The sequence below is a fragment of the Tupaia chinensis genome, unplaced genomic scaffold, assembly GCF_000334495.1.
Source record: "Tupaia chinensis unplaced genomic scaffold, TupChi_1.0 Scaffold148587_1, whole genome shotgun sequence".
In the NCBI taxonomy this organism is placed as follows: domain Eukaryota; kingdom Metazoa; phylum Chordata; class Mammalia; order Scandentia; family Tupaiidae; genus Tupaia; species Tupaia belangeri.
In genome coordinates, this window is record NW_006208436.1 from 624370 (window position 1) to 645988 (window position 21619).

At 36.3% G+C, this 21619-nt stretch overlaps 1 protein-coding gene across 1 annotated transcript in view; it reads right to left on the reverse strand.

Annotated features, from left to right (window-relative positions):
* The window catches only part of ZNF804B (zinc finger protein 804B), a 626682-nt gene that overhangs the window by 119951 nt on the left and 485112 nt on the right, over positions 1-21619 (reverse strand). The window contains exon 2 of the mRNA XM_006170486.3: positions 7106-7246. Coding sequence (XP_006170548.2) covers positions 7106-7246 — 141 coding nt within the window. The remainder of the gene's footprint in view (positions 1-7105; positions 7247-21619) is intronic.

Genomic DNA, 21619 nt, shown 5'->3' on the forward strand with positions numbered 1-21619 from the left:
CAAAAACCTCTCCAAAAAAAAAAAAAGTCCTCGAAAACTAGCAATTTTTCACAGAGTAAAGCCTCAAATTATACTGCATTACGTCCTATCAACATTAATGTAGGTTCAAATATTTTCTGTAATAATAAAAATGTGTTTCTATGACAGTTTTTGTTCAATAATTAGAAATAACTTGAGATTAGGGACACTATCTTGCTCACTATAGTATTTATGTACTTAACACGTGATTAATCAAGTATAGGTTAATATGTTGGTATAGGACACAGTGGGATAGCATAACTTAGAAAATCGTTTACTCACCTACTCATGAATTTTTAACATACTTATTGAGTTTACTATGTGCCAGATACTGCTCTTAAGTATTAGAGATACAGCGGCTTCCCCCTTCCCTTCCCCAAGGAGATGACCTTGCTGCAGTCCCTTCTCCTACACTCCTCTATCCAGATTTTGGGCAAGCACACATTCAACATTTAAAGTTGCCAGCCCAACTTGAACCACCTAATTGGTCATGTGGGCTCCAACCGCCTTAACCTCCAGACCACCTGCTGGGCTATCATACAAATTTAACCTTTTGTTGCCTCATTAATGTGACGAGTGGGGGCTGGATGGTGCAGTGGTAAGAATGTTTTGCAAGTCTGTTCCTCCTGGGAAGGATCCAGAATGTGACCAGAGACCTTTCTGAACATACCAGATCTACATGTGCCCATAATTCTGGGCTGGCTGATGCTGAAGTAACCACAGCATCAGGGCCCTGATGGGTGCCTGCCTGTTTCTTCCTATCTGCTCATGAAAGAAAGAAAGAAAGAGAGAGAGAGAGAGAGAGAGAGAGAAAGAAAGAAAGAAAGAAAGAAAGAAAGCAAGCTAAAAACGTAAGCTATACTGAAAAATATCATTGGATCTAACCAGGCAGTATTTGTGGAAAATATAAAATCAAATTGTAGAAACAAAGCAAGAGACAATTAGATTGAACTCTTTTAGAACTTCCAGGGGGTCTTTTCCTCTTGGAGTAAAGATGGCAAAAATAGTTCAGTTTTATATTTTATCTGAAGCAAGTACAGACGAGATGAATCTCAAATAATATCTTAGGGATGAATCAAGCAGTGTTCAAATTCAGGCTTGACAAAGGAACAACTCCAACTGAGTGAAAACAAATCTGATTGTGAAGTAAACAGAGATTAGGAGGATTAAATTACCCATGTGGGGGCTCTAAAAGTGGATTTCATTTCTATAATTGAAGATTTTTTATGGGTTAATTGTTCAGTGATGTGGCTCATTTGTTTTTCTTGAATTGAGATGAGGCATAATGTCTCTGGGGGCAGGAGAGACTTCTGTTGTATATGAGATGTTCCCATAATGTTCCTACATTTGTAGCCAAAGGTCTTGAGCAAGAGAGAGAGAGAGAGAGAGAAAGAAAGAAAGAAAGAAAGAAAGAAAGCAAGCTAAAAACGTAAGCTATACTGAAAAATATCATTGGATCTAACCAGGCAGTATTTGTGGAAAATATAAAATCAAATTGTAGAAACAAAGCAAGAGACAATTAGATTGAACTCTTTTAGAACTTCCAGGGGGTCTTTTCCTCTTGGAGTAAAGATGGCAAAAATAGTTCAGTTTTATATTTTATCTGAAGCAAGTACAGACGAGATGAATCTCAAATAATATCTTAGGGATGAATCAAGCAGTGTTCAAATTCAGGCTTGACAAAGGAACAACTCCAACTGAGTGAAAACAAATCTGATTGTGAAGTAAACAGAGATTAGGAGGATTAAATTACCCATGTGGGGGCTCTAAAAGTGGATTTCATTTCTATAATTGAAGATTTTTTATGGGTTAATTGTTCAGTGATGTGGCTCATTTGTTTTTCTTGAATTGAGATGAGGCATAATGTCTCTGGGGGCAGGAGAGACTTCTGTTGTATATGAGATGTTCCCATAATGTTCCTACATTTGTAGCCAAAGGTCTTGAGCAAGGGATTATGACATGTTAGTAGTCTCATAAGGAATTAATTATTATGGACATGTCAGCTATATTAATATTTACAGTCTTTTCTTTATCCAAGTAAGTGTTATTTGTATAACGCACTCAGATTGTTTTAGTAATAATGCTCAAAACTGACACAGAATTGTAAATTCAAAGCAATAACTAGAACAATTGAGTTACTTTTTAAAATGAGCGCTATATATACAAAGGGGTTGTCCAAGATAGAAATGCATTATTTTTCTTCATTGAAAAAATACAAAAAAGAAAATCAGCTATGTTACTGATGAGTTATCTTTCTCTACAAATTATGTTCAAAGATTAAAAGCCTCCCTTTTTTAAATTAAATTACAGAAAAGAATTATTAACCGTCCACTAGAGTTCATTTAAAGCTACAAATCACAGACTGTTTTTATTTTATTCTTTAAAGTTATATGTTGACTTCTTTATCTAGAATTACAGTACAAATGAATAATAAAATCTTTGCAATAAAATAAATTAAACACATGATACTGATAATAATGTATGAGACAGCACAACAGCTTTAAAAATCTCTTATTAAACTGAAGGATCCTGAGTAATTATAAATGAATAAAGGGAAAGCAGAGAGAAGAATTCAAATATTTTTATTTTCATTTCTAATTCTAAGTTTTTCTATTGATGAATAATAAAAATAAAGCCCACGTGAATATAGGTTTACTCAAAGTTTATCAAAAAGATCATATTGTTGAAAGTTTTACAAGAGTCTAGTTAATCTTAAAACCACATGGAAAATAAAATATGGTAGTTGTTCATGTTTCTCAGGCCAAAAAATACTTTCAGCCAAATTCTCACCACCATCATTATAATCATCATCATAATCAAGAAGAGCCCTTCATGAAGCAAGAACAAAATGGGCATATTTAGCTTTGGAATTAGGGGAAAAAAAGATTTTTACATGTTTTATTTTAGTACATACTTCCTTTTTCTATCCATAAAATTCAGTTTTATTTAAAAAGGAAATTTTAAATTCAGCTTTATCTGAAGTTAAAATAATGTTCAAAATATTTTGGGCAAGATGAATTTTTAGATGGAAGTATTTAAACATATCCAATAAAACCGTCTAACAAGGTCTACAATAATTTTCATTATTTCAGTGTTTCCCAAAGTAGCCTGCATGCACAAACATTTTTATAATAATATATTTTACACAAAAAGAGTTTGAAAAATGCTGTGTTAAATCTGTTTACCATAAGATCTCAGTTCTCTTAATATCTAGATATAAATTGCCAATTTATGCATATGCAGAAGTATGTGTTGAAATACAGTCACAAGATGGAAGGGCATCCCAGGCAGAGGGAAGATTATGAGCCAAGATGAACAGGTGGGAAAGCATAAGGCATCTTTTGAGAAACTGTAGGAAAATTTCGGAGATGCAGGAGATAAATCTAGAAATGAATGTAAGAGCCAGATTTTACAGGTTTTGAATGGCAGGCCAGAGTTCAGACTTTAAATCAATCATCAATCACTGCAAGTTTCCTAGGAGGGGAGTTATAGTATAAACGTAGTCGTTCAGGAAGATAAATCTAGTTATAAGTGGATAGGGTGGCTTGGGGCAGGGACAATATTGGAGGTAGGGAGTCTAGTTAGAAGACCCTAGAAAAGATTCAAAAGTAATATTAACGTGAATGATGAAAAAGAGAAGGTAAAGTGAAGAATGAGAGCTAGACATATTAGGAGTCATGGTGAATCATTTGCAGCTGCTTGTAGATCTTGCTTACAACTCCCACCTGCCTTTATATAGGTTTCTCTATTAAAGGACCAACTATTGTAATCTCTCCTTCCATTTTTTTAAGTTTATTTATTTCTTCCACAAAAGAGGAGATAGAAAGAGAGAGAGAGATAAAGAGAGAGAGGAACAGATAGCAATAAAATGTCTCTCTAGAGAGAGATAGGCATACCTGACAGAGTCTTTATGCTGTGATCCACCACTAGCCTTAGCCATTCCAGATCATAGGCACATGCACACACTCAGTGGACACAGGGAGACCTCAGGAAGTGAACCCAGGACCTTCCCATAAGGCCTAAACATCATGGAACTTGTGGTATCCCTGTGCCAATGCAGTTGATCCATACTATTCCATTCTAGATTTCATGGCTAACTTCTATTTATTCTTGAAGAGATCCAGCTCACTTGTCTTCTTTTTCCGAAATTGTTTTGAGGTGCTCTCTCTAAAGTGTCCTAAGTATATAAATTCTATGACACTTAAATTAATGGATTATAATTTCTATTGACGTGTATGTCTTATCAATTAGAATTTTAGCTTTCTGAAGGGAGGGAAAAAATTGTCCATTTCCCACCACTAACACGCTAGCACACAGAAAAAGCATCTTTCGATGAAGGAGCATGACCAGGAAAATCAGAATGTCAGGAGTCTAAGGAGAAAACTAAAGTGGGCATATATATGGAATAGAAGGATTGAGGAAAGGTTGTTTTATCAACATGGTATAAAGCCACTGGAAATAAGAATGAGAAAAGTGAAAAAAAAGGGAAATTAATTGTGCAGAATTACAGAGTACAGGGATGTTGAGGCATGCAGGCAAGGTCTGAAGGATTTGCTCCTGTAATTCAATACTTTCTACACATTTCAAAATATGTTTCATGCTTTTCCATTTTCTCACCCTAACTTCTACGTCCACTGTTAAGAATCCATACTTAATTATACTAATTGTGCACATATAAAGCACAGATCAAATGACACTATTCCATGTGACCATTCCTGGTTTTTTATTTTTCAGAATCCCCAGAGTAATATTTTTTCTTAATATGTAGGCTAAATATCACCTACTATCACTAGAGGGTGATATTTATGAGAAGCTTCTTTTTTATAGATGCATTCCATCTAAAAAATGAAGAAGGGATAATAAAATCATTTTGTACCTACAAATGGACTAATAGATTTAAGCAAATAATCATTGATGGTTAAAAACAAAACAGAACAAAACAAAAAAAACACTTGTGAAAAAAGGTTGATTATTTAATGATGATGGATCAAGCTAATTGTACCTGAAGTCACAGATCAAATTTAAGATTACAGAAAAAGAGACAACCAAACATGTAATGCCTCTTATTATGGAAGGATACAATAACCCCTCTAATATATTCTTTCCAAGACAAATTCAAAATCTGAATTTGACCAGATCTCTTTCTATAACAACCAGTTTAAAGGAAATACAGAAGACCAAGGGAAATGTGAAAGGATAACAGTGGGTAGAATTCTGTCACATCTTGAATGTGGGAAATGAATTGCAAGAAGCAAAAGTAAAAAGGGGTGGAAAACATACAGATGAAAACATATTAAAAAGAAACTGAGGGGCCAGATGATGGCATGGTGGTAAGTGCCATGTTTGGGGAGGCTAATACTGTGGGAAAGTTCTGCGTTTAATATCCAGAGACCTCCCTCAGTGTTCTGGGCACACACGTGTTCATGATCCAGGCCTGGCTGAAGCTGGGAACAGATCATGGCATCAAGAGCTTATTGTGGATGCTATTTCTCTGTCTCTGTCTCTCTCTAGCCAATCCATAAAATAAATAAAGAAATTCAGAAAAATTAAAGACATGTCAATCAAAAGTATAGATATTTTAAGATCCTAATTTCAAGAAACCCAAACTGACACATCATTAATGAGACAACTAAGGAAACAAGGCCACACTAACTGATGGTTAGGAATTTCTATGAAGTTCTAGGTATGATCATGGTTATGCTGTTAAAACACCATTAAATATCTTCAAATGCCTTTAGATGAAATAATACAATATGTGGAATTTGACCAGAAATAAAACAGCAGTGGTGGAGGTGGAATGAAGAGGAAATGAAACAAGATTGTGGTTGATGATAGGTGATAGCCACATGGTTCACTTTTATATATGTTTGAAAGGTTCCTTTTTAATCATTTTAAAATTCAGGTTCCTTGGCCCAACCTCAGAATTGTTAAGTTAGAATATTTAAGAAGGAGTCCAGAAATCTGCAATATTAACAAGTTTCAAAATATTTATTATGCACATTAGGATTTGGGATCCAAGGTCTTAAAATCATTTATCTCACTGATCTTGCTCTTGTCGATGAAATGAAGGCAACCATCTAAGCATGTCTCCTCATTCAGGAAAGAGTTCTGTTTTCAGAAGCTTTGCATTTCCCAAGGCCATATATTTAATATGCACTCAATAAATATTAGTGATGCTAGATAAAATATTTATTTGCATTCCCTCTGAATAAATATTTTAGATGCAGAGTATACAAGACTTACCCACAGATTCCAACATGCCAAGTCCATTTGATATCAAAACTGTGTACTTTCACAGCTGTTAGCAGTATTTCTCTAGCCACATGAAATTTCCTTCTCAGTCTCCTAAACTGTTAATACCTCAACTAGTCAAGATAAAATCTAACAAAATGAGAATAGACTCCTGTCTCACAGACAGGTAGAAGTAGAGAATATTGGCAGCCTAGTGTAGAATATCTTCACTGATAATACAGATATGCATATGCCCTTTTAAGAAAAAGAACTAAAATAAATATTTCCACTTGCCATTAGCTCTAGACTTTGCCTTTTAGTTTTGGGTTTTTTTTTTTTAATTTTTTTATTTCTGCTTGTTTGTTTGCAGTGGCTTACTAAGTAAAATCTTTGACTCCCTTGAGAAAATACTTTTTTGGAAAATGCTACATTATATTGAGAATCACTTCCTCAAAATTCTAGTTCCTCTACCTTGTGATCCTTGAAAGAAAAAGATTATAATAATTCATTCTGTCCTACTATTAGTCCAGAATTCTAGTTCTTCCACTAACTAGTTAGGTGATTTTGAATGCAACATTATTTCCACTGTGTCCTTGTTTTCCAACATAATTCTACAATACATGTCAGTGTACTCTTAGATCATCTCTAGGTTCACCTTCAGTTTTATGATACTTCTAGGAAAAAACGACTTCACCTAACATTTAAACAGAAAACACAACCTTTCAAAGGGGGAAAAGAACATAAAATGATCTCACCACAGAGTCTTAGATGATAATACATATGGTAAAATTTATACAGTTCTGTTCTGAAGATATAAATCTAAAAATAGGAAAGATTTGTTCCCACTTTGGCTTACCTGCTTATGAGCATGATCGTAAGAATTAATGTGATTGTCAAACTCCTGGTGTTTGTGATACTGCTTGTCACATAATTCACAGTAGAAGTTTGCTTTTACATCCTCTAGGGCCTTTGCTGTGGACTTCTTTTCTGAAAAATCCTTTAAAAAGAAGGTAAAAATATTGGTTATATTTCTCTCTAAGAGCATAAATAGGTCTCATCTTAATCAAATTGGTATTTAATTTTACTGTGACTAAAAGAATATGGTGAGGCCCATTATATTCTGGAAATCTATGGCACCATGGAGGTGACTTTAAGTCTAGCATCATTCAGAAACGTATCCACAAATATACTACAAGTTCTTTCAAAATAGCCCTCTGCTGCAGCCTGGTCATTCCTCATCCTTCCTCTTGCCACACATTTCCTGGTTATGCCTACTACCAAACACATATCTGGCCATTCTACTTTACCTTCTCCGTAGACTTTTTTTCTTCCTCTGTTACTACTCAGTAACTGTTTTGTCTCATGCAATTTCATCTTCAGACAGCTGATCTGTCTACTCTGCACATTCCCCCTGGGGTGCCTCCATTCACACTATAGCTAGAGTTTGATGTTTTTCTAATCCCTAACTCCAGCATATACCTGTTTCGCAGGCACCTGTTCCTGCTAGACACCACCAATGGTTTTATCTAGAGTTCTTCCAAATTATTATCCTTACAATTTTTAGAAAGCTCTATCTTGATCAGTTTTGGCTACATCATTTCTCTACTTAAACTCCTCTTGAATTCTCTCATTGCCTATAAAGTAATAGCAACAAATACTTACTGAATATAAACTGTGTTCCAACTATGTACACCATCTCACTAAATCTTCACACCAAGCCTACGAGTTAGGCTGTTTTTATTTTATATTTAACAGATGCATCAACCTATCCTCAGAGAGACAGGTCCCTCACTTATACTGAGTTAATACTGGGTTATCGGAAAAGCCACGATGTATTTTTCCATGTTTTTCTATGCAAAAATGCGTCATGATGTTTCTAGTGACAGCCCAAAAGAGAGGAGATTTTAATTCAAACAGCCTAGGCCTAGCTCTCTTGCTAGTAAATAGCTGTGATTTATCATCTTCCTATAAAGCCAGCCTCCTTTATATACCACGAATGCTTCTTCCTACCTTGCCAGCATCCTCTCTTATCAAATTCTGCTTCCATATTATCTTCTTTAATTCTATCTCTAAACATATCACATGGCATTAAATGATCTGTTTTCCTGTCCACTGCTCCTATAAATCTTTTGAGGGAAATGTTTTATTCATTTTTGTGCTCATAATGCTAAACAACATATTGTTTAGCCCAGAATAGGCACCTATTTAACATAAATTAATGGATAATGGTGGCTTACATATTCATGCCTCATACCATACTACAGGTTCTTTTTCTATTATTGCAGTGCCAAATAAAAGAGTAAATGGTACATAGAGGATACCAAATAAATATGTATGAAGCATGAATAAATAAACTAAAATATGGCTTTCAGCTTGGTTTTTACAAAATGACCAACCTCTAGCGAAACTCATTAGGCTATAGGCCTTCAGCATAGGCATAGACTCATCGTGGGCTAGACAGACAGGCAGCACAAAAAAAACTTGGGCAGATTTTCACAGAGTAGGGTGAAGTGAGGGAGCAATTTCTTTAGGCAAGAGAACATAATCATTCTGATTATAATGAGGCATTTAATTAGAAATGTGGATGCTTATTACCAAATTATTTTTATTATTTAATGATTATTACTCATCCCTAGAACTTAAATTATAAACTAGACATGTGCCAAGCACTTTACACTTGTTAATGCACTTAATCTTTGTGACAACCTTATGAAGCATGTTTTATTTTTACCCCACTTAAAGATATTGAAGGGCAAGCACAACCATGTTTAAAAACTTGCTCAGTGTTGAAGAGCCTGAATTCAGGCTCACATCTGCCTGACTTCAGAGTTATTAATTACCATGCTTACAGCTGCTCTAATTACTCTATTATTATTTTTGTATATTCAATCACTGTATATCATTACAGTTTGCAAAATGAATTTCCCCAGCATGAATATGCTATATATTAGTCCATTTAAAGATATTATCAGGGGCTGGCAGGTGGTCTGGTGGTTAAGGGTGCTAGACTCCCACATGGCTGACCATAATTCAAGTCCCTAACCTAGTGGCTTGCTTTCTCACTTTCCCTCTCTCTCTTTCTCTCTCACTCACTCTGTCTCTCTCTGGTCAAATTAAAATAAATAATGTTAAATAAAATAATTCTTTTAAAGAGATATTATAATATAAATTATCAACAACAGGTAATTTTCCATTTTTGTGTCTCTCAGGTGTTTTGCTTCTTCCTTTTCCCTCTTGATTCCCTTCCTACTTAGCCTTTATGCAGATGCCAAGTAAGTCCAAGCTGTCTCTGTTAACTCTTTTGTGGATTGTGAATGATGCAGAGCCCTCCTGAACTTCCAGAATGAGAACTAACTGCAATTTTAGAAATCTGTAATGTTCTTGAAACTGAGAGATGGGCACTAGGTATACACAAGGTAGGAGTCTTGTTCCATTGGTCATGAATGTGCGTCTTAATTATGAAAAGGAAGAGAAGAAATCAATTTCTGTTCTTCACATCTCCTTGATGGTAATACCAGCTCAGAGCTTTGTGGATTACATTTATAGTCTTTGCATGAAAGTCTACATTTGACCTTTTACAGTTACATATAAGATTGCTTTAAGAATTCTAATATTGGGACCAGCAGATGGAGTAATGGTTATGTCACTGAACTCCCCGTAGTTGACTGTGGATCGAGTCCCAGACCTGCCGGCTTAAAACTCAGCCCAGGTGCATGTATGCATGCCCAAGATTCCAAGAGGAGAAGGGTGGAGAAGGAATTGCAGTGTAGCCATCCCCTCTGGAAAGTGATTTCTTGCTTTCTGTCTCTCTGTCTCCCCCTGTCTCCCCAACGAGTGCACATGCCCTTTAGCAACAATCTATCTCAAAAAAAAAAAGAATTCTAATATTTTCTAGCTTGTTCATTATATTGACCCAAATAGAATCATGCTTCAGAGAGAGTGAATTTTTCTCCTCTTTCAATCATTTGACTATTGCCAAGAAAGTTCTTTGGGCTTTTATTGTCTTCCAGCATGTTTGTAATAGGTTGTGTAATGGAAAACTCACTTTAGAGGGTTTATTTATTTACTTTCCTTTATTTTTGCAAGAAATAAAAAAATCACCTTTGAGGACTGAGTAGCTTGCATGTAGTCTCTATTTTACAGTAGCCACGCACTAAAAATTTCAGTTATTTCAGTATAAATTAAGAAAGATAATAATAAGTAGTTTCCAAGATTATTGTGAAAGAGAAAAACTAAGATAATTTTCATGGAATCACTTAGCACAGTATACGGCAAATATAGATAATGGGGTGCATACTATACCGCCCCAAAATATGAATATATCAGACCAGATTACATCATCGAAAATATGCCTCTTTGGTATAAGGATACTTTGAACTGGTCATTTTTGAGGAACTGTAGACCAGAGCTCTGAAAAGTTACACTTTATAAAAGAAATATATATATATATATACACATGTATATATGCAATCTCCACTTGTGTTTCTCTCTCTGTGTAGCAGAGAACAATGTTCCTTGTTTTATGGTGCTTATCCTGGATCTTGACCAGACTTCTGCTCACATACTTCATTTTGTTCATCGAATGATGGTATTTAAACCTAATGGCTATGACAACTGTTTGAAATTTGCTATAGAGACTTATTCATTTCTTTGAGTTTTCTTTCATGTACTCAGGAGGTATATACGCCAACAAACTTTTTCTTGTTTTTCTCTTGTTAATTGGTATTTTGTTATAGAAAGTTCCAATGAAAAAAATCACAAAGGAGAAAGTTATTTTTCCTTATCTACATAGGCATTCAATGTTTGGATATTTTGTGTGCTTGTTAGGGGGGCATATCATTCCATGTATGTGACACTAAAAAACTATTATTTTTAACTTGGCAGAGGGTGTACATGCTCACCAGAAAAAGACAGAGAAGGAAAGAGAGAAAGTGAAAAAGCACCCTTCATGGGGGGGTAATCATGCTGCAATTCTTCCTTCTCCATTTCCCCCTCCTTTGTGGATTTTAGACACATATACACATGAGCCTGGCATGGTTTTTAAGTCACTAGGTCTAGAACTTGAAATGCATAATCAGTCCTATGGGATCCAGAAAGTTTAACCACCATGCCACTGGCAGACTTGAAAATTATTTTTTTTTAAATACTATTTCTACTGCATCTACAAAGCAAATTTCTGATGAAAATTTAAGTGAGAGAGGAGCTTTTATTACACTCAGCCCATCAACTCAGACAAAACTAACAAAATTTAAATTTTGTTTATATAATTAGGGTTTGCAGAGGTTTATCTCACAATTTTTCTTTTTTATTTTTACTTTGGACAGTTTAGAAATTCCATACATAGTCAAGAGACCATTATACAAGATTAACTAACATTAAATATTACTAAAATTGACTTCCCCCAAATTGTGACTGACTTCTTGTGTAAAAAATAATGGCCTTTGTATTCTATAGCATGTAGGTTGGTGCTTGCTACTTAGAAGACATTCAATAACTTTTATTGAATAAGATAAATTAATAAACAAAAGCAAAGGATGGTTTTGCCACTACATATATACAGAACATTTGGCCTATATTGGCAACATAAATCTTATCTTGGAGGACTAAGCCATTGGAATAATGGTAGTATGAGGAGGTGAGTAGATTCCAGACATCCTCAAATAATGGAGGTGACAACCCAAACAGATTAAAAAACAGAACTACAGATTCTTGGCTTCCAGTGCCTTCCCTTTTTACCATAATCAGTTCTTTTCCTTACAAGTAGTTGTGAACAAACAATTTCTTATACTTAAAATAGGATATGACCAGGGCCAGCAGATGGCATAGCAGTTACATTGCTGGACTCCCATATGGCCCACTGCGGTTCAAATCTCAGACTTGGTGGCTTCAAAATCACACCAGGTACACGTGCATGTGTGCCCAAGATCTCAAGAGGAGAATGGAGAAGGAACTGCAGCATGGCCATCCCTCCTGGGAGGGGGGTCATTTCTCACTTTCTCTCTCACTGTCTCTGTCTCTCTCACTCTGGAGAGTGCACATGCCCTATGGTAAAAATCTCTTAAAAACCAGGATATGGGGATGGCATAATGGTTACATTGTTGGACTCCTATGTAATTGACCAAGTTTCGAGCCCCAGACATGGCAGTTTAAAACTCATGAAACATGTATATGTGTCCAAAATCCCAAGAAAAGAGTGGAGTACAAGAGATTGTGGTGTGGCCATCCCCTTGGAGGGTGATTTCTCACTTTCTGTCTCTCTTTCTCTCCAGCAAGCCCATGTGTTTTATAAAAGAAACCACTTTCTCTCTCTCTCTCTCTCTCTCTCGCTTTTTTCCTTTTACTAGTGGTTGACTCAAGGTGCCCACATGAAAATATTTCTGTAACCACATAGTGTGTGCAGTCTCTAGGTGGCATGCTTTGGCGACAATTCAGCATCATTTCCAATTTGGAAAGAATAAAAATTCTGACAAACCAGCTGGATGACAGAGTATTAATTGCATTTCTGCCCATGAGGCAACAATTAAATATTTAAAGTTTGCTTATATAACTGCTTAGTTTGGAGACATTTCCTAACTGGCTGTATTTGAACAGAGATTATTCTTGAGGAATATATTCTAATCATTTCTATTTGCACTACTGTTCATCATCATTTGACACCACTAGCTCCATCTTCTCCAGCATCAATTAATATATAGTTTTCCACCAGAAAAAAAAAAAAGCTTACTAAAGAAAATAAGGAAGTCATAGGTGCATTCTAAGATAATTACAATACCAACTATTGCTTTAGTGCTTAATTCTGCATGTCTGCCAAACTAAGGACAAAAGGGACAGGGATAATTTTCAGATTTGTTTTGATCAGATATAGATACTGCAGGTTGTAGATTGGTTTGCAGAGTTGTTTAAGAGACTGAAATAGTAAAATGCAAACAGTGAGCATTGAGTGGAAACGACGCAGTGTTAATCTACAGAGATGCAAAGACTGCCAATCTCTAATAGAGAAGCTCTCAGCCCTCACCAGGGAAATCGGGCAATATACTTGGGTGGAGAAAAGACAGAGGGTGCATAAAAATATATATAGTTTAAACCCCGGGTCAGGGAAATGGTTAACTCAACTAATAGCAGTCCTTGGCCTAGAGTTCACATTTACCAAATGTCTGTTGAAAAATGTCTGAACAAATAAATGGAGAAAGGGGAGGTATAAATACATGGGATTTCTTTCTTTCTGTCTGGCAATTTATTGAGTCAAAGGGAAGAGAACTGGAAATCCTAAATTGTATAGTTGTATCAATACCCATAAAACTACACAGAGAGTAAACCTTAATGTAAGTTATAGTGAAGTGTACATGCAACTGCTATTCAGTATTCATAGTGTCTGATGTTTCACTTTCTTTTTTTTTTTTTTTCTTTTGGAGAGGTTTTCGCTATAGGGCGCATGCGCTCGCCAGAAAGACAGAGAGAGACAGAAAGTTAGAAAGCAAAAAATCACTCCCCAAGGGGGGATGGCCACGCCACAATCTCTTCTCCTCCATTCTCCTCTTGGGATTTTGGGCACACACACACACACACACACATACACACACACACACATAGCGTGAGTTTAAGCCGCCGGGTCCAGGACTTGAACCGCAGTCGACTACGTGGGAGTCCAGCAACATAGCCATTACACTAACTGCAGGTCCCGATATTCCACTTTTAAACATAAGTGAAAGCAATGAAATTTTCAGGTAACTAAGTTTTCTACAGAGTTGCTAGTATCACCTGCTCAGGTACAAACCATTTTGCTAATAATAATATATCAATATAGGTTCATCAGTGGTAACACACTAACCTACCACAGAATGCAAAATGTGAATAATAGAAGACATTATGTATAAAAATTAGGGAGAGTGTATGGAAACTGTGTATTTCTTGCTCTGTGAATTATTTCTATTGTATAATCCTAAAACTGTCCTAACTATACAGTCTCTTAATTATAAACAAAAATATATAAGGAAATCACATTTTAATAGTTCTATCATCATTGAACTAAATGATAAATAGTATCTGCTCTAAGAATAATCTAATCCTTGGGGACCGGCAGATGGCCTGATGCTTATGTCACTGGACTACCACATAGTCAACTTTGGTTTGAGTCCCATACCTGGTGGCTTAAAAACACGCTGGGGATGTGTGCATGCATCTTGAAGATCCCCAGAGGAGAATGAGGAAAAGGGATTGCAGTGTGGTCATCCCCCCTAGCAGGTGATTTCTCATGTTCCGTCTTTCTGTATTTCTCTGTCTCTCTGGCAAGTGCACATGCCCTATAGCAAAAATCTCTAAAAGAAAAAAAAAATAATCTAATTCATGCCTTGGGATGCCTATACTTGAGTTTAAGGCATGTAGAATGTCAAATATGAGAGTTACTTTGAGTAGAGAGATTTTGAGACTCAGTTCTTGTCTGTCATTCTCCATGAGATGGAGTGTGACCCTTAGTAACCCATAAGAAAAGCAAGACCTACTGATTGACCATATTTACAATCATCAGGGCTCCTGAAAATTCAAGAATAAGTCTGTATTTGAAGGATTACTTTGGAATATGTCTACTGTGTTGGTGTGTAAAATATGATAAGAAAATGGGTTTTCTTCCTTTAGATTGACAATACTATCCCACTTATAAAGGTAGTAATTACGGCCCCATCAATTCAGCACAGATATGTGTAACTGTAATGAATATAGACGTATAGCATTCATCTAAATCGAATACATTTAAATGAATACATCCATTGTGCATTAGAGAAGAAGTACTTTCATTTGGCCATTACTCCTGCTGTAACTACTTATTGTAAAATGGCTATTAATAGTGTCTGACATTTCTCTTTCAAATACAAGAGAAATCAATAAAAATTTTCAGGTAACTAAGTTTTCCATAAAGTTGTTAGTGACACCTGCTCAAAATTTGTAACAGCTATCTAGGAAAAAATGATCATTAAGACATGTTGACCTAGACATTGCTTCCCCTTTTCTTGGCAATTGATTGCAAATATGTTTTCATTAAATAGATTCAGTGATTGTCAAGTACGTTCGCATTCTTCAGCCTTGTAAGCTGTTCTGGTATTAATGTGTGCAGAGCTGTGATTAGTCTTTATGTGCCAAACGCAGCTTGCAAACTCCCGAGGTGAGATATTGAAAGAGTATAAAGTCAGTGGCTGTATTTTTAAGGACAAGTGAGTCAGATAAATGCCAAAATCCCAAGGACATTTTCTCTGTTCTCCTGAGTGTCTGCTATCATGTCTGATAATAAGTCTGCTATATTTGGTTTACTTGTTCTATAATACAACCAGAGATGTTTAAAAAGTGATTGTGCTCACAAAGGCACTTCATTATTTCAAACTGGCTGCTCCAGGCTTGCATCTATTGAAATTCTAATAGGTAATTTACTTTCAAACTTAGAGAAAACTAGCCATTGTGAAAGAAGTATGCTTTACAGAAGCTCTGGGTCTCTAATCTTGAGATACTAACTTCAAGCTGATAAAAATGTGTCAAAGTAAGGAAACATATTAAAAACACTAGTTCACTTTGAGGAAGATATTTGCAAGGGCCAAAAGAAAAACTGTAAATAGATTGTGTTCATTTTGAGACCATAAAACAAGGTACAAAAGCATGAGTCTATTTTTGGTTTTGTTTTTTGTTTTATGGATTTTTTTTTTGGAGAAATTTTTGCTATAGGGTGTATGCGCTCGCCAGAAAGACAGAGAGAGAGAGACAGAAAGCAAGAAATCACCCCCAGGGGGATAGATGCAATCCCTTCTCTCCCATTCTCCTCTTAGGATCTTGGGTACCCAAGCACATGTGCCTGGTGTGAGTTTAAGTCATCAGGTCCAAGGTTTAAACCATGGTCAACTACTTGGGAGTCCAGCGATATAGCCATTACATCAACTGCTGGTCCCAACATGACTCTATTTTTACATAATTTGGCAGAAATATTTGTCACTTATGCTTTATTTATTTAAATAATCTTCTTAGGGACCAGAAGCTGGCTTAATGGCTATGTTGCTGAACTCCTATGTGGTCGACTTCGTTTTGAGTCCTGGACCTGGTGGCTTAAACTCACGCCGAGTGCATGTGCATGTGTGCCCAAGATCCCGAGAGGAGAATGGAGGAGAAGAGATTGCCATGTGGCCATCCCCCCTGGGGAGTGATTTCTCACTTTCCATCTCTGTCTCTCCCTGTCTTTCTGGCGAGCGTACTCACCCTATAGCAAGAACCTCTAAAAAAGTAGGTAAATAAAAAATAGTCTTATAGAATTCTGAAAAACATGGCTAGTGACTTCAAAAATCCTCAGGGAAAAAAAGTCTGTATATCATTTTAAGTATATACACTTGCTTTTTTGAAAACAAATCAAATATATTTGTTACTAGGGACCAAAAATCCTGACTAGCTAGAAACCAGGTCAAAGTTAAGGTGTGTCATCATGATAGTACTGAGGTGCTGCCCACCCAGGCTGGGGCAAACAGGCCACTGATTGCCAAAGCAGCTTGAGCAGCTGGAGGAGCCATACTTACTGCTAATATCAGTACCAGCTCTGTAAACTATATCAAGCTATGCTACAAACATGTGTGTGTGTATGTGTGTGTGTGCACACATATGCATACACTGTGTATAGAGCCAGTCTAGGAAATATCTAGATTAAGGCAGCTAGATCCCACATGACCAACTGTGCTGTTTGACCCAAACCAGCAGCTTGAGCAGGTGTGATTGTATGCATGACCAAAACGTCAAGAGGAAAATCAAAGAGAAGAGCATCAGGCATGGTTATTCTTCCTGGGGAGGGGGGGGTCACTTTCTCACTTTCCCTCTCTTTTTCTCTCTCCAATAAATACATGCACCTTCTAGCAAATTAAAGGGAAAAAAGCTAGTTTAAAAAGAGAGCTAGTTACAATAAAAGAAAAGCTATGGGCCCATTGTGAAAGAAGTGAAATAGAAAAGTTGGAACCATCATAAAGGCATGTAATTTGAAGGGACTTCAGAAATCCTTTCCAAGATAAAAAATTTCATCCAGGGCAAGTTATTTCCCAAGTTGATGCAAGATAATGAGTGCAGATCTGGTGTGAGAATTCAAGTCCTTGACTCATGTCTTTGAGATCAATGGCAAAGCAATTCATTCTGTGGAGTCTATGACCTCATTTGGAAAACAAGATTGGTCTAAGGTACCAAATTTTTATGTTTCTAAAAGTCAAGGTGTATAAATGAATACATGGTCTTTATATAGAGATAAACCAGCTGGTGGCATGGTGGTTGAGGCTGTTGGAGCCCACAAGCCAACTGGCAGTTTGAGTCATGGACCTGGCAGCTTGAAAATATGCCTGGTGCCTGTGCATGCATGCCCAAATTCCAAAAGGGGAGATGGAGGAGAGGAGAGTGTGATGTCACCATACCCCACGGGGAGTGTCTTCTTTCCATATTTCTCTCTCTGTCTCTCTTTGGTGAGTACATGCACCCCTTAGCCAATGGAAAGTTAAAAAATGATGTAAATGTAGAGATAGAGCTAAAGATAGATAATTAGATATAGATCGTCTCTTTCTTTTCTCAAACCAAATAATCTAATTTTAAATCTATTTAACAATGTGTTTAGAAATTACATTCTTTCCCCCAAATGCCAAAGACAGAATTATTCTCACTTCAACTCATCACTTAGAGAAGGAGTCAGAGCCACCCTCAGTAAAGACTTCATTTTCTCTTTAGTCCCCTAAGCTTTCAAAAATGCATTTAGTATTTTGATTGCTAGTTATGGTTATAATAAATTGAGTACCAAACTCGGTAGGTATCAAAAACTGGTTTAAAAAGGAGGAAGCTTCCTCTTTCGCTAATATGGGAGGGGCAGTTGAAATAAAAGAAAAAAAAAGAAAAAGAAAGATAAAATAGTCACATCTAAGATAATTTTGTCCTTGACATTTCTATGCTGCCTTTGAAGGGATTTGGTGCAGGGTGGGTATTTAGTTGTATTATAAGGTTTGAATTTGTTCCAGTGCTACTCTGCTGTGCAAGATAGTGCACAATCCCTGTTTTCAAGAGCCTCTCAGACCACCTGCAGGGGTAAGATTAATTCACAGGATATAAAGGACAACACAAAAGGATATATTATCATACAGTGCTGATTCAAAGTGCTGTGTATATTCAGGGAGGGGAAGTAGCCATGATGCTCCGTAATGTACCTACACACCTGAGCAGAATACATCTCCTCATTAAGATAGTTTTATAATATGTCTACACTAATAGCCTTGGATTTGACTTTTCAACATTAAAAAAAAAAACTTTAATGCTGGGGTTTTATAAAGTACTCTTGAGGATAAACTAGCCTCTATTTGATTAAGAGAAAAATACAAATTTCACTCTTCGTATTACTAAAAGCAAAGCCATACTAACACTAGAGAGAACCTAATTCCTACTTCCCATTTCCTCTTCTGTTCCAGCTGGTTATTATTTCTGATCAGTAGCTAAAGCTAAGGTAGTAACTGTCATCCTCTGCATGTTCTTATTTCCTCTCTGTGATTATTTTCATAGAACATTTCTCTTAGACTATCTGCTTCTTGTTTCAAAGCTTTTACACAAGGCCTGAATTTTTAATTTTTATTTTTTTTTATTAACCTACAACAACTAAGTGTTTTGTATAACTGACTCCTCCAGATATTTTTGCTTCAGTCCATGATATTGTACCATGGAAAATCCTGATTTGGGTTACCAACTGCTTATATGCTGTTACAACTCTGGGCTAGAATCCACATATCTGTTATTGGCCATATGTGTTAGAACATCTATTCTGTGCTAGCTTCACTGATGACAGGGGATATTTGTATCCCTTGTAGTAGAGTCTCTTCTGTAGTATAAAAAGAAAATAGAACATTCACTAATAAGATAAAAGGATGCTCTTAAACATCTAAATAAATACCATTAGACTTTTGTTTAGTAGTACCTACTAAAGCCCAGATAAAACATCCTTCTGGATATATTGCATGCCCAAATACCACAAGAGCTGCACTTTGGATGTCCACATGAGGAGGAATGCCAAGGGACAGAAATGGAGAAAATAAAATCTAGATGAAGAGTATGAGTGAAAACATAATTATAGAGAAAAGAGATGACTGAGGTGAATACAATGGTCCACATTTCCTTGTAGGGGGATAGGAGAGAAGACTAAGGAGAAGGGAAAATAATTAGACTGATTAGTCTTGGAAAGTAGAATTTAAGAATAGTATGTTGGAGGGGAGACAAAGGGGAATCATAAGCATTTCCTAAGTCCGATGTATGTAATTTTTTAGCCAAAGGCTATTTGTGTGGGGGTTCAGAATCTATACTATTTTCAAGATTGCCTATGATTTTAAATTTATTTAAACTGATTGTGGAAACGTGAATGCATAGAAAGGTCAACAATATTTACGTCTATGAGAACCAGTATTTTGTTGAGTGAGTCTTGACCTGGACATTTTCTGGATTTGGCCCAGATCATCAATGCTCTTCAATGAGAAGCTCTTTGTCATGGACTATTTTTCAAGAACTTAAATATTTTGCAGTAAATTTAAGTGCTTTATGTTCTCATAGGGAGACAAACCAGGACAGGATTTCAAAGCTTGAGAGTCAATTCACCAAACATTTACTAAAAAAATTACTGTGTTAGGTCTATAGAAACTATATCAAATTCAGAAGGTATTGGCACTACACGAAAAGATTGTGTAGTTAGGTAGTTGATATAAAACTTGAGAAAATAAGGGAGCACTTTACATGTACTTAAGAGTAAACACTTGGGAGTGGAGAGAGATTGGGACAAGGGCCTTTTAATCCTTTTTCATCTACTTGCAAGTCCAATGACCTCAGGTAATTACTTTAGTTCTACGAAATAAGGATAGCAATGTCACTTTCACAGGATGGTTGTAATGATTATGTAAGTTCAGACATAAAAAAACCTCCTAATACAGTTGCAGGCATCACACAGTGTCACATAAACAAACTGTTTAGATAGATAGATAAATGATAGATAGATAGAGACTTTAATAATTCCACTTTTCCACAAACTTTCTTCTTTTTTCTTTTATTATCGCCAGAGAATGCATGTACTCACCAGAGAGAAAGGAAGGGAAAGAAAGCACCCCGATGGAGTGTGGTCATGTCACAATCCCCTTTTCTCTGTCCCTCCCTCCTGTCAAAATGCTGGGCATTCAAGTACATGCATTCAGAGTGTTCCTCAGGCCTCTGGGCTGGGATTCCCAGTGTGGGCAGTGATGTGAAATTTGGCTCCCTAACTGCTATCGAACAGAGATAAATGCAAAGAAAGTGGCCAAAATGAAAAGATGCCAGCAGAAATGTTGACTAGGAATACCTGAGTTTTTAAATTAATTATTAAAGATGGAAGAGGCAGTAAGTCTTCACTGCCAGGGGTATGTTCTGGAATCAAAAAACTTGATTTTATATTGACCCTCTATTTCTCGTAAGTATGAGGCACTCAGTAATTTGATCTTTATTTATTTCTTCATCTGTAAACCAGGGATATGTGATAGGAGTTTTAAGACCACTGTACTGATCATAGAAGGAACTCAAATGAAATACTTAGCACGGCACAGGCTCTATATCGCCATTTCATCCTGTGATGTGTTTATATTTTCCAGGTTTGTTTTGTGTTATTTTGTTTTACAGAGTTTTAAGTAAATGTAAAAATATGTAGTAGATTTGAGTGAGATTAAAAAACAAAAACAGAACAAAACAAAACAAAAAACACAGGATATTGGCAGATGAGAGTAGAAAGGTGTGGTTTGAGATTGGAGACTGAAGGAAGAAATCCGAGAACAGCACTGAAGAATACTGGCTCCGGTAGGTAAAGGAGAAGCCCAGCTTCCCGTAACTGCCACCCAGACCATGTAAGCAGATAAAGAATGGGCCCTGTAAGTCCAATAAAAAGGATTTCTTCCCACAGGGAAGAGATGTAGTTATCTGTACCCGACTGAGTGATGTACTATGTGGATGACAAGTTTTTCTTCCTTTGGGACCAGTCTTTGTGTTGCCAACTAAGTGGGGGAAAAAATTCAATGCAAAAACAAGTAGAAGGCTCAGTCAGACACTTAATCATGGCCCTATGAGGGCACTTGTGCCCTTTATTGCTGAGTCTTTTATTTCCAAACTCCCCATGGCGCCATATTCCAGATAAGTTACTTGTTAGAAATAATGTTCTTTGCATTAAACATACATTTTCCTTACTGTAAACAGGCTCTGCTTTGTGCTACAGATGGTGTGCTGCCTTCCTGACCTGGCCTCTTGCTACAGAGTTTTCTTGATTATTGCCTTTGGCCTGAGGACAGATGACCTAATTTATTTAAGTACTACACTTTATTTTTATTTTCGCCAT